Genomic DNA, 17,038 nt, shown 5'->3' with positions numbered 1-17,038 from the left:
GCAATATGGTCTTACACATGACTGACTGTTGCATTACTTTTCAAATTCCCCTTGTAAGTCAGTTGAACACATGCACATTGTAAGTATGCAAACATCTTTAAACATGCATTAGATAAGATGATATGACAGAAAACTATTCTTAATTTAATTATAACTCTAAATAAGATTATCAATTACATCATTGAAGGAATGATTTTAAACATAAATAAAACATGCTTCATGTAAACTCTTAGTTTGTTCAATAAATGTTGAGGTTAATGCCTGTTATAATTCAAATCTCATTATAGTTTCATAAAAAGGCATTGTTAATAATCACTTATGTAGACATTTGAGCTAATGATTTCTATGACTGTCAACTTCAAACCAACCAAGTTCTTACCTGCAATAACTACAAATGCAATTAAAAGAACAAAGAATATTTAAGCATTGAAAACATCTAAGTAATGTAAGAAACCTGTTAAATATCATAAAATGTACAAAGTAAAAAAGGTGTATAAACAAGAGATGTGTTTGTCAGAAACACAATGCCCCCTATTGCGCCGCTTTGAAATAATTGTTTATTTTTTTACCTTGACCTTGAACTTCCACCACTCAAAATGTGCAGCTTCATGAGAACGCCGCTTTGATTTTTTTTTTGACATTTGACCTTCAAGGATGACCTTGACCATGAACTATATGCCACCCCACCGGGTCATAAAAAATATTTTACATTGTATTCTTTGAATATCATTATGAGATTCAGTGGTTGTGCAAATTTTAATTCACAATTTTTTTAATTCAATTTATACAAATGTATGTAAAACGCTGTAAATATTATAGACCAAAAGGCTACAATTCAAGTATTATTTAATTATAATCAATATATACAATATATACCAACGTTCCCATCCAAAATTTAAATGTGTAAAAACAAAGGCAATAAATATATAAAAATGATATTTGCTTAGTTTTCTTATTTCATTTCCATACACATTCTTGTAACAAACGCGTAAAAGCGTTGCCTTCAACAAAGCAATAAAATATGTATGTATGAAAATCTCAGCAGACAAACACCAAATACAACAATCAATGGGTGATCAGGATTGAAAAAAAGGTTTTATAAAAATGCACAACATAAAACAACAAAATATGTGCAATAAACAAAACACCAAGGGAATGTGTAACAAGTGAAAAATAGGGTTGCACTACACTATACTTCACTCACAGTCTGGTTTTATTTTTGTTGTTTTTGCAAGATCTGAATGTGATTTTTGTGGCGAGACATTGTCTACATCTGAAAATAAGCGCAATTTCATAACACTAAGAAATACAAGTGTAATATAAGCACTGAGTTGAATAACTTCAACTTCACTGTAACTTTTAGATATCAGGCAAATTAAATTTGATTAATCTCTCATAAGCTGTTTGTTAATTTTCTTTGCACAGTCTGAAAATTGAAAGAAATATTGATTATTTCCTTAACTGATGTTACTCTATTTACCTTTCTGTTTCAGCTCTTCCAATTGTTCTTTGAACTCCACTGTTCTTCCTTAAAAAAGATAAGAATTTAATCACAAATAAATACATGCCATCAGGCCATTAAAGGAACCTTGTTCAGGGAAAACTGGACAAATGCCTGCGCATTAAGTTTCATTCTAAACTAGCTTGTGCAGTTTGCACAGACTGATCTGGGACAACACAACGATTTTTGTTTAATGTAGATATCATGTAACCCTTTCAGTGCGGGGACCGAATTTTAAAGGCCTTTGCAAACAGTTTGGATCCAGATGAGACGCCACAGAACGTGGTGTCTCATCAGGATCCAAACTGTTTGCTATTCTGATAGTATTCTTTGAAAAAAAATCGAAGAAAATGCTAATTTTAGAAATTCAGCAGACGACATTTTTGCAGACGACAAATTTCCCAGCATGCAAAGGGTTAAAATAAACAAATCCATAAGGGCAAAGTGCTGTCCCGCATTAGCTTGTGTAACTCCACAGGCTCATCAGAGACAATACTCTATCCACATGCATTAAGCCTAATTCTTCCAGACAAGGGGAAGTGAATCTTTATTCAATATGTCCTACTTGTGGATTATTGAAATAAGCCATGAACATAGCACAAAGCTTAGTTTAGTTTTAAGACAAGAGATGTGTTTGTCAGAAACACAATGCCCCCTATTGCGCCGCTTTGAAATAAAATTTCAATATATCATTTGGCAGGTTTAGAAATTATCTCCTTTTAAAGCTTATTACTTCCCTTGGATTGTATTTTTTGACTTTTGACCTTGAAGGATGACCTGGACCTTCCACCACTCAAAATGTGCAGTTTCATGAGATACACATGCATGCCAAATATCAAGTTGCCATCTTCAATATTGAAAAAGTTATGGCCAATGTTAAAGTTTTAGGACGGACGCACAGACTGACAGACTGATAGACTGACAGACAGTTCAACTGCTATATGTCACTCTACCGGGGGGCTTAATAAGATATAAGTCATAAACATTGCATCTTTCTTGTCTCTCTTCCCATCTGTCTATGGGTCACATACATATGGATATTCTCATGATAGAAAAGACACTGGAGACTAATTCAGTCTCTTTGGTGACTTAAAAGGCTTTAAAATGGGTAACTATAATGAAATAATCACAAAAGTATCCAATAGTCATGGCATAATGTTTGTTTCACCTATTTCTGACTGAAGTGTGGCAGTTTTCAGATGCTGGCATAAGTATGTACACTTTGTACTGGTTCACCAGGCATAAGTATGTGCACTTTGTACTGGTTCGCCAGGCATGTGCACTTTGTACTGGTTCACCAGGCATAAGTATGTACACTTTGTACTGGTTCGCCAGGCATGTGCACTTTGTACTGGTTCACCAGGCATAAGTATGTGCACTTTGTACTGGTTCGCCAGGCATAAGTATGTACACTTTGTACTGGTTCATTAGGCATGTGCACTTTGTACTGGTTCACCAGGAATAAGTATGTGCACTTTGTACTAGTTCGCCAGGCATAAGTATGTACACTTTGTACTGGTTCATTAGGCATGTACACTTTGTACTGGTTCACCAGGCATAAGTATGTGCACTTTGTACTGGTTCGCCAGGCATAAGTATGCACACTTTGTACTGGTTCACCAGGCATGTGCACTTTGTACTGGTTCACCAGGCATAAGTATGTACACTTTGTACTGGTTCACCAGGCATGTGCACTTTGTACTGGTTCACCAGGCATAAGTATGTGCACTTTGTACTGGTTCACCGGCTACCCAGGAAAGTGTGAGATAACTTCCAGAGAACTCTGATGAGACTGAGATAATGTTCTTAAATTTAATATTTGGAAAATGGGTGTCCACATTTCATAGATCACAGTTTAGAAGTAGCACCGCCTTGCATAGATTACCTACCCTGAGGTGGTGGCTTCTCTTTCTTCTTCATCATGGCCTGTTTCATTTTGTCCGTGATGAGTCTTATCTCGTCATATGCCATCCTCCAGTCAATCACCATCCGATAACCTTTGGCATGCACTATCATCTTCTCCAGATTCTTTATGCCTTCTTGTAGTCCTGGGTAAAATAGGGGATGGGGCAATGGGGGACATTTGTATACATGGTGGTATTAAATTTTAGCCTCGCTCTGGGAAAACAGGGTTAAATGCAAGTGCGTGAAGTGTCGTCCCAGATAAACCTGTGCAGTCCGCAGAGTGTCAGGGGCAGCACTTTCCACTTTTATGAAATTTATGGTTTAAAGAAAGGCTTTTATAAACGAAAACCCAGTCTTGGAGGAACGTGTCATCCCTGATTAGCCTGTGCAGAATGCAATGGCTAATCTGGGATGACACTTTCAACACATGAATAAAGACGGGTTTTCCCAAAACAAGGTTCACATTATTAGTGGATCACCATCCAATAACCCTTAGCATGCACTATCATCTTCTAAAGGTTCTTTATGCCCTCCTGTATACCTGAGCAAAATAGTGAGCTGTGGACATAGTATTAGTATACATGGTTATATAACATTTGGGTCTCACTATGGGAAAATTAGGTTTAATGCATTTAGAATGCTTATAGACTGTGTGACCTTAATACCTAGCTCATGAAATTTCATCATTGGCATAGATTTATAGCTTTGAAATGCAAGTAGACTGTGTGGCCTTCATACTTAGCTCATGAAATTTCATCATTGTCATAGATTTATAGTTTTGAAATGCAAGTAAACTGTGTGACCTTAATACCTAGCTCATGAAATTTCATCATTGGCATAGATTTCTAGCTTAGAAATGCAAGTAAACTGTGTGACCTAAATACTTAGCTCATGAAATTTCATCATTGGCATAGATTTATAGCTTTGAAATGCCAGTAGACTGTGTGACCTAAACACTTAGCTCATGAAATTTCATCATTGGCATAGATTTAAAGCTTTGAAATGCAAGTAAACTGTGTGACCTTACATGTAATACCTAGTTCATTAAATGTTATCATTGGCATAGATTTATAGCTTTGAAATGCCAGTAAACTGTGTGACCTTAATACCTAGCTCATGAAATGTTATCATTGGCATAGATTTCTAGCTTTGAAATGCAAGTAGACTGTGTGACCTAAATACTTAGCTAAGGAAATTTCATCATTGGCATAGATTTATAGCTTTGAAATGCAAGTAGACTGTGTGACCTTCATACCTAGCTCATGAAATTTCATCATTGGCATTGATTTCTAGCTTTGAAATGCAAGTAAACTGTGTGACCTTAATACCTAGCTCTTGAAATTTTATCATTGGCATAGATTTATAGCTTTGAAATGTAAGTAGACTGTGTGACCTAAATACTTAGCTCATGAAATTTCATCATTGGCATAGATTTATAGCTTTGAAATGCAAGTAAACTGTGTGACCTTAATACCTAGCTCATGAAATGTTATCATTGGCATAGATTTATAGGTTTGAAATGCAAGTAGACTGTGTGACCTAAATACTTAGCTCATGACATTTCATCATTGGCATAAATTTATAGCTTTGAAATGCAAGTAGACTGTGTAACCTACATGTACATACCTAACTCATGACATTTAATCATCCACAGGTCGTCAGTAGCACATAGATATCTCCATCTTCTGCATACCTGCATGAACAAAAGAATAAACATTTTGATTCACACTACATATCAAGTAGAAATAAAGATAAACAGATACATTGTGTGACACGATTTCTTCAGCATAGCTGACTTAGATCACCAGTTTGCTCGATATATTTAATTATTTTTGCAGAGCAAAAATTTCATGCTCAACAAAATTTCCAAACTTTTCTAATTGTAGGGACTGTCTTCTCGTAACTGTTGGGGATAAAACTTAACATAAATTGGTAAAACAAAGTAATGAATGCATTTTTGACAAAAACACTAGAAATGAAGATATTAATCAACACTGTAACTCATTGCGTGTCATAAGTTAATGTGTCATTTATAAACATAATCAAATAACTATTTTGTTTAGCCAACATAAGCGCTCTATAAATACATGTACCAATCACAAAGCTCCAGTTCATGGCATTCGTTAATCAGAATATACAAATACCTTTTCAGCCTGGGTCCTGGCCTTCTTTAACCCATTACCACTTAGATACGAATTTTGACCCATTTGTAGTCCCTTCCATAGTTAAATTGAATTTAAGACCTTTCTTTCCAGATTAAAATTTTTTAGGCTTCATTTCCAACCCTTAGATACTGATGAGCAGCAAACAGCATAAAACCTGAACAGACTGCGAGTTACTTGCAGGCTGTTCTGGTTTTATGCTGTTTGAATATAGCAATTTGCACTTTGCTTCTGAGTGGGACAGGGTTAAATAGGGTTGTATAAAAGGTGAAATTATTTACATATACTGACTGCCGATGTACATTTATATTTTATTTTATGCTTTTCAGTGGTTTATAGAGAAATATCAGTGAAATAAAACTGATAATTTCACTGTTTCAAACAGTGAAAATTATCAGTTAAAGTTATCAATAATTTTCACTGTTTACTGTGAAATGACGTCATTTTTTGACGAAATGACGTCATTATCCCAGAGAAATTCTTTAGTTAAACTCTTAAACAACGTATATAAATGGTGACAAAAAGCATAAAATAAAAAGAAAATGTGTTGGTTTTGGAGGAATATCGATTTAAATTCACTCGTGATCATAGAAAAAATATATTTTCTATGATCACTCGTGAATTAAAATCGATAATCCACCGAATCCTACAAATATCCTGTATTTAATTGTGGTTGTGTTGTTAAGGAAAATGATTAACAATTATGCCTATTATTTTTTGTTTGGTGACAACCTTGATAACCCTGCAAGGGGTGGGTGAAACCCTGGCCCTAGAGATCTCTAGGCAGACACCATAACCACTATAGCACCTCTTTCATACCTTCTTAAGCGTGGTGATACCGCTCGCTGGCGTGAAAGAGAAGATGTAAAGCAGTAGCTTGTCTGACAGGCGGTTGATATCCCTGTGGTCGCGTAACCTGCACAAATAAATGTAGTGGGTATTTTAGGGGGTGGTTACAGGGCTGCCAGTTGGTCATTTTGAAGCTGTTCAAAGTAACAAGAGGGCCATGATGGCCCTGAATCGCTCACCTGACTAACCAAATACAATCCCAACCCAGTTTTCATCAAGATAAACATTCTGACCAAATTTCATAAAGATTGGATGAAAACTGTGACCTCTATTGTCTACACAAGGTTTTTCTAAAATTTGACCTATTGACCTAGTTTTTGACCCCAGGTGACCCAAATACAATCCCAACCCAGATTTAATCAAGACAAACATTCTGACCAAATTTCATGAAGATTGGATGAAAACTGTGACCTATATTGTCTACACAAGTTTTTTCTATTATTTGACCTAGTGACCTAGTTTTTGACCCAAGATGACCCAAATACAATCCCAACCCAGATTTCATCAAGATAAACATTTTGACCAAATTTCATAAAGATTGGATGAAAACTGCGACCTCTATTGTCTATACAAGGTTTTTCTATTATTTTACCTAGTGACCTAGTTTTTGACCCAGTGACGTAGTTTTTGACCCCAGATGACCCAAATACAATCCCAACCCAGATTACATCAAGATAAACATTCTGACCAAATTTCATAAAGATTGGATGAAAACTGTGACCTCTACTGTCTACACAAACAAATTGTTGACGGTTTTTCTATTATTTGACCTAATGACCTAGTTTTTGACCTCAGATGACCAAAATACAATACCAACCCAGATTTTATCAAGATAAACATTCTGACCAAATTTCATATAGATTGGATGAAAACTGCGACCTCTATTGTCTACACATGGTTTTTCTATTATTCGACCTAGTGACCTAGTTTTTGACCCCAGATGACCCAAATACATTCCCAAGCCAGATTTCATCAAGATAAACATTCTGACCAAATTTCATAAAGATTGGATGAAAACTGCGACCTCTATTGTCTACACAAGGTTTTTCTATTATTGACCTAGTTTTTTACCTAGTGACCTAGTTTTTGACCCAAGATGACCCAAATACAATCCCAACCCAGATTTCATCAAGATAAACATTTTGACCAAATTTCATAAAGATTGGATGAAAACTGCGACCTCTATTGTCTATACAAGGTTTTTCTATTATTTTACCTAGTGACCTAGTTTTTGACCCAGTGACGTAGTTTTTGACCCCAGATGACCCAAATACAATCCCAACCCAGATTTCATCAAGATTAACATTTTGACCGAATTTCATAAAGATTAGATGAAAACTGCGACCTCTATTGCCTACACAAGGTTTTTCTATTATTTGACTTATTATGTGACCTTGTTTTTGACCTAGTGACCTAGTTTTTGACCCCAGATGACCCAAATACAATCCCAACCCAGATTTAATGAAGATAAACATTCTGACCAAATTTCATAAAGATTGGATGAAAACTGTGACCTCTACTGTCTACACAAACAAATTGTTGACGGACGCAGGCACACACGCATGCACACACAACGGACGCCGGACATCACACGGTCACATAAGCTCACCATGTCACTTTTTGACAGGTGAGCTAAAAATGTCATGAACTACTATTTCTTTCAAATATGTAACATGTTTTATGAAAATTGAATAAAAATTGAATACATGATTCAAAGAACAAACTTCTATTTAATATCGCTGCTAGTAAACCCATTTTAATCGTATCAAGGAGAAAGTATTATCTTAACATCGTATGTTAAAAAAGTTTCATAGAATTATGCCAATCAAAAAAAATCAGCAAATCCAAGATGGCTGGCTCATGGCCATTTTGTATCTGATCAACACACAAATTAGCCAAATGAAAATCTGCCAAATGATAAAGTCGATTTTTGCCTTAACAGGTGAGCACAAGTGTTTTTTTTTAATTTAATTTAAGTCACACACACTGTACTTAATGAATATATGTAAATCTAATGGGGTTGGTTGGGGTATAATAAATGCATAATACATACAAACTTCTTACATTTTTTAATCCAAATCTGGTCAAAATTGACAATAATTCAATAGTTAAACAAACACAAATGTTTGCATTTTTTCAAAAGTGAACATGGGTGTGATGTAATAAAGTGATTTGTGGGGTATGCTTATATAAAAATGTGATATTTGAGCATCATGATCTTATAACTAACAATTAACAAATGAATGTAAATTAAGGTTGGATGAAAAAAAAATGAAATAAGAACAGAAGTCAAAGCAAATGTACCGTAAATTTGCGGCCATAAGTCGACCTAAAAACGCTCCCAAAATTGACTTTAAAAGTCAACTCGACTTATGGATGTGGTACTAAATAAAAATAAAAAAAAAACACATATTTCTGTGCCGTTTTTTTTAAAGTAATAAATCTCTGAAGCGGAGGAATGATGACTGTTTACGGTAAGGCCGACTCGTCTTTTACTTAAATGTCCGCCGATAACAAAATACTGCATGTTTACATTGGTTTTTAATTCATTAATCTTCGTTATAAGTCCAAATTAAAGCATGTAAAAATAACTTCGAAAATATTAAACATTTGTGACGTACGGTAAAGTGGCGAAATTTATACATAGCAATTTGTCTATTGATACATCGTCCGTTGTCTGCTAAGAACAATAGAAAATCGACTGCTGACACTTGTACCCATTTAAAGTTAATCCGTGTAAATACAAACTGTCAACAGATGCAGGTGTCTTTGAAAAATGAACTTGCATGTGTCTGTTTTCAACAACTTATTTGTTTAAATAACTGGCATACAAATTGTTGTTCTTTTGACAGATGATAAATGCCTGCCTAAATGTAAATGTTACAGTTAATATCTTGCTATTGGGGTTTAATTTATGCTCCACTTTAACACCTTTGTTATGGGTTTTGTTTTCAGGACTCATAACTATTACTGGTATTCAGTCTGCACAGTTTGTTTTTTTGATGGACAGTGACATATTTCATCTTAGCAGCACAAAGGGACAGTCCGTGCCAAACCTAGCAAGACTTTGACATGCATGCAACTGATATGAGTTAGTACAAGTCACATTTGTTTCCATTATAACAAAGTAGGTTGGCTGACCTCTGATGCAGGTGTGCATACAGGAAGTTCAGATCCTCCGGGGTGCACAGTTTCAGCAGCACCTTCAGTAGAGCCACCTTCTCAAAGTCCTCCCACAGGGACATCCACTGTAAGATGAATAAATACGTTTCAGCCAAGCACCGGGAAAACAGGGCTCAATGCATGTGCATCAAGTGACATCCCAGATTAGCCCATGCAGTCCGCACAGGCTAATTAAGGACACCACTTTTCAATTTTTTGTTTAAAGGAAAAAAAGTTAGTCTCGGCCAATTTCCCTAAACAGGCTAATCTGGGACAACACTTTAATCACATTCATTAATTCCTGTTTCTCAAGAACGCGGCTCATTTAGTATCAACATTTGTCCCTTATGATGAGTTACTTAAACATGCTACAACTTTCCAATCTCAATGTATTCGAAAGAGATCTTTCAATTAGTCCAAATTGTACAGTAAAGCTTGACTGAAATGATGAACATTATTTTCCAGCTTTATTATACGTTTGGTAAAAGAACAATTAAACCCACTAACATGTGCATCTATTGATATCCCCGACTAACTTAAGTACCTTTAAACGTAAACACAATATGAAATGTCCCCAACCATTTTAAAAAGAACCAAACAATGCAAAAATGCTGCAATTTTTGATTGACCAGTAACTTTTTACAAAGTATCTACTGATACCAACCTTCCAGACCTGCTGAAGCTGCTCCTTAAAGCTGGCCCCTAGTTCCGATTTCTGGGCCCTAACCAGGCTCTTACCATCCCCCGCCCCCTCAGTCCACCACTTCACGCTCTTGTAAAGCTTGGAGATGGGCACCGGGACACTCTGAATACCCTGGGGCCTTCTCACCCCACCCTGACGTAAATGTAGCATGCCCCCTAAAACAGCAACATAACATTAGAAAGATATAACTTTTTTTTACTTCAATACAGTTGTAGAAAAATTATCAGAAATAAGTTTCAAGAAAATCTAAATAATATAGAGCTTCCACGTTTCAAATAAAATATTGGCAATTCAGGATATTTTATCTCAAACACTACTTTGATAATTATTGTAATAAAATGCCATTAATTTACAGCTATGTTCTTGAGTTTGCTTAAAAATTGTTTTAAACTGGATGTTTGGTACTGTATCCAGTGTTAACATATTCCAAATAAAAAATACATTGGCCTTCACAGTTTGCATAGGGACAACACTTTCTGCCTATACAGGATTTTTGTTTAGTAAAGACTTCATTAAAACGAAAATTTTCTTAAAATTGGAAATTGTCTTCACCGCTTTTGCAGACTGCACAGACTTATCTGGGACCACACTTCAAGCACATGCATTAAACCACATTTTCCATAAGCGTGGCTCAAAAGCATGTAAAATCAAATTCTTTACTGCAACATCACTGAGTATTAAATATAAAGCAGTGGCTCAGGCCCCAGTTCTAATAACTATCAGTAACAGTAAATAAAATGTATTGTTTTGCTTCTTTTAATTACTTAAATATTAAAACACAATTTTTGCCACTGCTGTCATCAGTATTATGAGTAAGGATCTGAAATCAACGAGAAATGTTGCACACACCCTGAGTTTGCCCCACTCCATCACTCTTGAAAAAATCTGGCGTGGCTACAGCCCTAGCTCCAAACAGCTTGTAACGAAGTTCACTCAGGGTGCTGTGGGTAACAGCTGACCACCGGGAGACCATAGACTTTGGGCTGTCTGACCTTTTCAGCTCCCCCGGAGCACCCTTTTCAGGCACAAGAATCCGTACCAGGGACTTTGGACGCCCAGTCATCTTGTAGAAATCTGGCTTGTCACTGTCACTTGGTTGCTTGTATCTTCAAAATTGTGCACAATTATTTTTAATTTATTAATCATACTTGAAATGCATATGATTATCATCCAAAATTGTCAACACTGTATAAGATTAATACAAAATAGGACATAAAAGGCATGAAACATACAAATATTAACATATAATGTATTATATAATGTTTGTCTAAAGTTTGTTATAATAAAACAAATTAGATATTATAATTGAAGTTGCACAAATGCTCTACTGGTACACCAAAATTTGTCGAAAATGTTATAGTGAAACTGTAATTATACATTTTCTTAACAAGAATTTAACATCTTCTTTTCAGCAGGATCTGTCATTAAATACTTGTTAAGTTTCTGTATGCATTTCAAGAACTTACTTGCGATATTTATCAAGGATTGACATGTCAACTTTCTTTTCAGGCTTTTCAGATTCAGACCGTACAATTACACGCTTTACTGGTGAGATTCCTGGGCCATCCAACCTAATCTTTCCACTGACAACTTGTGCCACAGGGCTGTTGTGTAATGGATCTGTAGCCAGCATGTTTTCATAGCTGACTTGTTCTCTCATCCCATGCTCTTGCTCGTCAATCAGCGTATACAACTTGGTGGTCCGCTCAAGAATGGATTTTTCTTTCGCTGTCATGAAGAGCTCAACACTATCCATAGCCTGTTGCACAATAGTGCTAGCCAAGTCTTGGGCATACAGCTCTGAAGGATCGAAAATCTTTACTGTTTTTGGTATAGATTCCAAGAGTATTCTACTAGCCAACGAGTTTGCAAAGTCTTCAATGTTTGTGGACTGTAGTCTACTCTCAGACTGATCAAGCGTTCTTTGCGTGTGGTTCCCATCATAAGTGATAGTCTGTGATTCAAGTTTTTCATAAATGACATCTCCTTGACTTCTCAACAAGTTTTCTTGATCATCGTCAATCACTGATACAGGTGAGGATGCATTTGCAAAAGTTCCCTCTCTTGTTAATGTAAGCTGAAAAGTTGAAGGCTCTTTTACAGATTTTTGCTTGTTCTTTTTTTTCTTTGCTGGAGCTTTCTTCTTCTTCTTTTTGTTGTCCCTGATTTTCTTCAGAGGTGTTGTGGGATACTGATGATTGACAGCGACTGTGTAGTCACGATGTTTGACAGGCTCAAGAGTGGTTGCCAGCATGTCCACTTGACGCATGGAACATCTGAAGACATATACAAAATGTTAAGTCTCATTAATTTTACACATTTCATACAAGGTAAATACAATAAAATAAACAAACAAAGTTTAATTCACCAAACAAGCATCATTTACAGACTTTACTGTATAAAGTATTATTTAGAAGACATGATACATACTTGTATGTAAGTAAGGAATACTGCCAATATATTGTTTTATGTATATAATAATTTTTTGCACTGTAACTACATGTATCACTCATGATCATTAGTACAATAGAATATGTTAAAAAATCAACTGTATTTCATAAATTAATCAATAAACATTAATGCATTAGTGGAAGTTACACACCAACTGAATTTGAAGAAATTAATTGATAGATCATGTGTTGCAAACAATAAAACACATTTTATCACCTGTAACTGACACACATAAAGACAAACACAAACCTGTCCACAATTCCGCATATCAACACCCTCTGTTGCCATGGACGCCATGTCTCGTACCAATCACACACTGCCTTGTAGATCTGGTTGTTGTTCAGACTGGAGAAACTCTGAGCGCCAAGGCTGGAAACAAGGGGCTTCAATGGCGGGAGATTGACAACGCCTTCAAAGTTTCCAAACCTTAGCCCACCTGGAGGCTTCAGGAAGGCTGCGCGGGTTCGTTCTATGGGTAGTATGTAGGCTGGCATGTTACTGAAATTTCAATCACAGTTTTTTGTTAAGATACGCATAGATTTTTCATTTAACATGGTTTCATTAATGTATGACTTGCAAAACATGTATTAATATTAATTAATGGCATAGTACATTCAAAATAATAATCTAAAGAAGATAATAGGATTGACATAAAATAAATTTGTATTATGTTGCCCATGATGTCATCAAGTACCTAGAGTAAAGCATAGGGTATAGCAAATGTTTCAAGTTAGCTGTTTGCTTAGTTGTTAAATTTATTTCTGTTTTCAACATTTATTTGAGTCAGTTAACCTTCTCACACTTCTCCAGGTATAGCTGGTTTACCAGTGCTAAATGCATGCACTTATGCCAGTAACTGACAATTTCTCTCCTGGACTCATAAGTAGAAACAAATGGCTGAAGAAATGATTACATGGCCACACCCTTAACAGTGTTCTTTTTGGCGAAATTTGAGGCTGAAATTCGGCCCATTTCCTAACGGAAAAGAGTATGCATTTTCCATAAATGACAGCCTTTAATTCCCAATTGAAGGTTTTAACAATATTTCATTATCTATAAGTTGCAATAATAAGTTCACCCAGCTCTGTAAGTTAAACCAGAGTAAGTATTATATCGAAAACACTTTTGTTCTTACTTTTAAAGTACTTTTATTGCTACATTGTTTTAACACACCACACGCAAACAATTGTTGCAGTTATTCTTTTAGTTAAATATTTGATTTACTAAAGTAATTTGACATATTTTGAAATTTTCAAATTGGAAATAGTGTTTTTTTATTGCATAAATGTAGATTACATCCGTTATCTGGTTACGATTTGATCATTAAGGAGTACATAGTAGGAACCAATTAGTGTCTTAGGTAAAACAAAGCCAACCAACTGTCAAAAACACACACAGAATTTCTTGAAAAGTAAAATCACATAGTTAATAAAAGAAAAGACTTATTTTGTCTTGAGTTGTTGAAATAATATTAATTTTAAATAAAATTAAAAATGATATCATGTGTGGTACATGGTAGATATACCAAGGCAAGTGCTCTAATACAGCGACATATAAAAACAAATATAGCTCTCTGTCTAATTCTAGAGATGCAACAGGCAGTCTCAAATTCTTGGCTAGAACTTTGGCTTCAGTTTGTAAAATTTGGCTACAAAAAATCCATTTGTTGAAAGTGTTGGCTACTGAAATTTTTGAGACAGGGGGAGCCCTGAAATGTAGACATTTATAAAACCAATGTGTTTAAACCGTAGATAAATTTTATTATTCTGCAAGAACACCATATAACTATGCCAGAAAACAATTTGTGTGACTACTATGAAGAATAAAAATACATGGATTCCAAAATGTGAGTTTACGTGAATTTTTTTTTATGAATTGCAACTCCTATATCCTCCAATTACCTTGAGTCGAGCATGACCCAAAGTCTATCACTTTGTTTACATTGAAAACGCGGCTCTCGTGATGACGTCACACGCATGTGCTCCGAGTATTTTGTTTTACTAACATAGCACGCTGGAAAATAATTATAGGCACGACTAAAATAAGGAAAAAAACAGTTTAATTGCATTGATAAATCTTACTTCAACTGAAATAATCCAAATTTATGCCTATTGCGTGCATTTTTTTCGGTACTCTTCATTAAACTTGCACATAAATTGCAGACCACTGCGCAAGAGTCAACTCATAATTTCATGTATTTGATTTATTTTAAAGAAAATTATTTTACCCTTTCACGATTCCCAGAAAATGTTGCATAGAACAATCTGTGCGCGCACATCGCGAAAATAGGCGACATGCCGATATTCACATGTTCAGTGGGTTTACCCTGTCCTGATTGGATGATAATTTTATCAAATCTTTTAATAGTAACATATATGCCGAAATTTTATTTGAACAAATTGCGAACGTTGTTATTTTTTTCAATTCTTGAGCACTTTTTCGTGTCAATGTTGCTCAAAAGAAGATCGACTGATAAAACAGAAACTTGTTAAATGGTAAATAGAAGTAATAAAAAAAGTTAAATTAATCTTTCAGTTACTCTTAATTTGTTCAGTGAATTGAATTTTCGAAGTTTTGTTGACCTCATGCCTATTGCAATCGAGTACTCTCGCTTTTCAGATGTGACCTCTCGACTCAAGGTAAACAACGCGCGTAGTTTATGTCATTGCCGGTGTGTATGGAACTATCGGCTTTGTGTGGTTGAACACGCTGTAAATAAACACTTTTGACATAGATTTTACGGGAATGAAATAAATCTTTTTAGGTAAATCGTTTATTGCGGGATTGTTTTAATTAATTCAGAAATTATTTTAGTTGTTTCCTTAACCGCTCGACTCAAGGTAATTGGAGGATATAGCCATCCGGAGATTCAGTAGCTTGGAGTTGGATTATTGCAAAATTAATATCAACTGAATTGACAAACCTGACTAGCCAAAGATAAACAAATGCAGGATGTGGCGAGTGTTCTACATAGATTTTATTCAAAATGTCATTAGGTATCAGATTTGAAAAACAACTACATAATACAATGCTTTCCCTAAACGAATTATACGAGAAGTTGAGTGATAATTTTATAAATCGTTTTCCCCCATAAACGCAACTCATCAGTAATGCAGTTATAGTTAACAGATAAAAATAACCTGGTTTCTTTTACACGTTATAGCGTCATCACGATCACGATAAAAAATACTGCTTAAATAATTAATTGAAACATCTTAATTAAAAGATATTTGATTGTTGACATCCGCCATGTTTGTTTCTATGCTAAGCTACCCCAAAGACACAACTGGTGGAAAGAAAAATGTTTCACACGGTAAACGGAATTAGCGAGCATGTTTGTAAAATAATAAACTAAAATTAAATCGTTTTTCTCTTTGAGTTTCATAATTTAAAGATGGTGTGTGTGTTTCCTTTATGCATAGTAATGAGTTAACATTCTATTTTATTTATAGGTACTGTTATAAAACGTCCTAAATCAGGAATATATACAAACATATTTGTAAAGGTCCCTGTCTAAATAAATTAGAATAAACGTAAATACGCGAAAACCGCTCTTTAAAGAAACATGTTTACAGATTTTCTTTTTGCAAAGTCATTTAAAATGAATCTTTTATAAGACGTGTTAATATTTCAGTCGAAAAAGCGCTGGAATTTCCCTAAGAGATCCGTAAGTCGAATCCCAGGCAAGACTCATAACGTTGAATATGAACAATCCATACAAACACTAAATTCTGAATGTGTGTAGTCGATATATGTATCTAATTTACTAGTATTTAGTTGGTTGGTAAAATGCCACACTTTGATGAGTTATTGCTTCTTTAGAGGGAGGCAGCAGGTTCCACAATACTCTTTAATTCCATGATATTTTTTAAATTGAGTGATCGGCATTTTCCGTTCCAATACATGTATGATATTGTATACACATAACATGTACACTGTGCATAGGGATACCGGGGGTGACTATCTTTTGTTCAAGTTAAGAATCGAGAAACGAGCAATACCATTAAAAACTGCATATACCCTGAAACCGTTTGAATAAGCTCTTGTTAGTGAGCTACGAATGGTCAGCAATCTCTGATTCTTTTTTTGTCGTTTAAAAAATCACAATCCTATGCAATGTACGAATCGTTCACATACGTGGTTTTATTGAGGTCATACATTCTACAACAATAGTCTACGTTTCACCGTACTCGAACATTGTTTTGCTCACGGAGCGTATATTGACTAGAGTCCGTGTTTTGCTGCAGATGGTACAAACACATAAGGAAATAATTGCTTGTCGTGATTGACATTTTATAGAAAATA

General features: G+C 35.1%; 1 protein-coding gene across 5 annotated transcripts in view; it reads right to left on the bottom strand.

Annotated features, from left to right (window-relative positions):
• The window catches only part of LOC127875293 (uncharacterized), an 81,157-nt gene extending 65,150 nt beyond the window's left edge, over positions 1 to 16,007 (bottom strand). For 3 of the 5 annotated variants that reach the window (XM_052420261.1, XM_052420263.1, XM_052420264.1), the window contains exons 1-10: positions 15,874 to 16,007; positions 12,983 to 13,231; positions 11,749 to 12,558; positions 11,132 to 11,388; positions 10,244 to 10,437; positions 9,559 to 9,665; positions 6,388 to 6,484; positions 5,033 to 5,099; positions 3,391 to 3,549; positions 1,481 to 1,528 (exon numbers count right to left, since the gene is read on the bottom strand). In XM_052420261.1, the coding sequence (XP_052276221.1) occupies positions 1,481 to 1,528; positions 3,391 to 3,549; positions 5,033 to 5,099; positions 6,388 to 6,484; positions 9,559 to 9,665; positions 10,244 to 10,437; positions 11,132 to 11,388; positions 11,749 to 12,558; positions 12,983 to 13,227 (1,984 nt within the window). In that variant the 5' untranslated portion in view covers positions 13,228 to 13,231; positions 15,874 to 16,007. Of the gene's footprint in view, positions 1 to 1,204; positions 1,274 to 1,480; positions 1,529 to 3,390; positions 3,550 to 5,032; positions 5,100 to 6,387; positions 6,485 to 9,558; positions 9,666 to 10,243; positions 10,438 to 11,131; positions 11,389 to 11,748; positions 12,559 to 12,982; positions 13,232 to 15,873 lie in introns of all 5 variants that reach the window. The other 2 variants (XM_052420259.1, XM_052420262.1) reach the window with 1 other exon arrangement.
• Positions 16,008 to 17,038: the final 1,031 nt, after the last annotated feature.

This window comes from Dreissena polymorpha, chromosome 3 (genome assembly GCF_020536995.1).
Source record: "Dreissena polymorpha isolate Duluth1 chromosome 3, UMN_Dpol_1.0, whole genome shotgun sequence".
Classification (NCBI taxonomy): domain Eukaryota; kingdom Metazoa; phylum Mollusca; class Bivalvia; order Myida; family Dreissenidae; genus Dreissena; species Dreissena polymorpha.
Note: the sequence above shows the minus strand (reverse complement) of the source record. Positions and strands in the feature narration are given on the sequence as shown.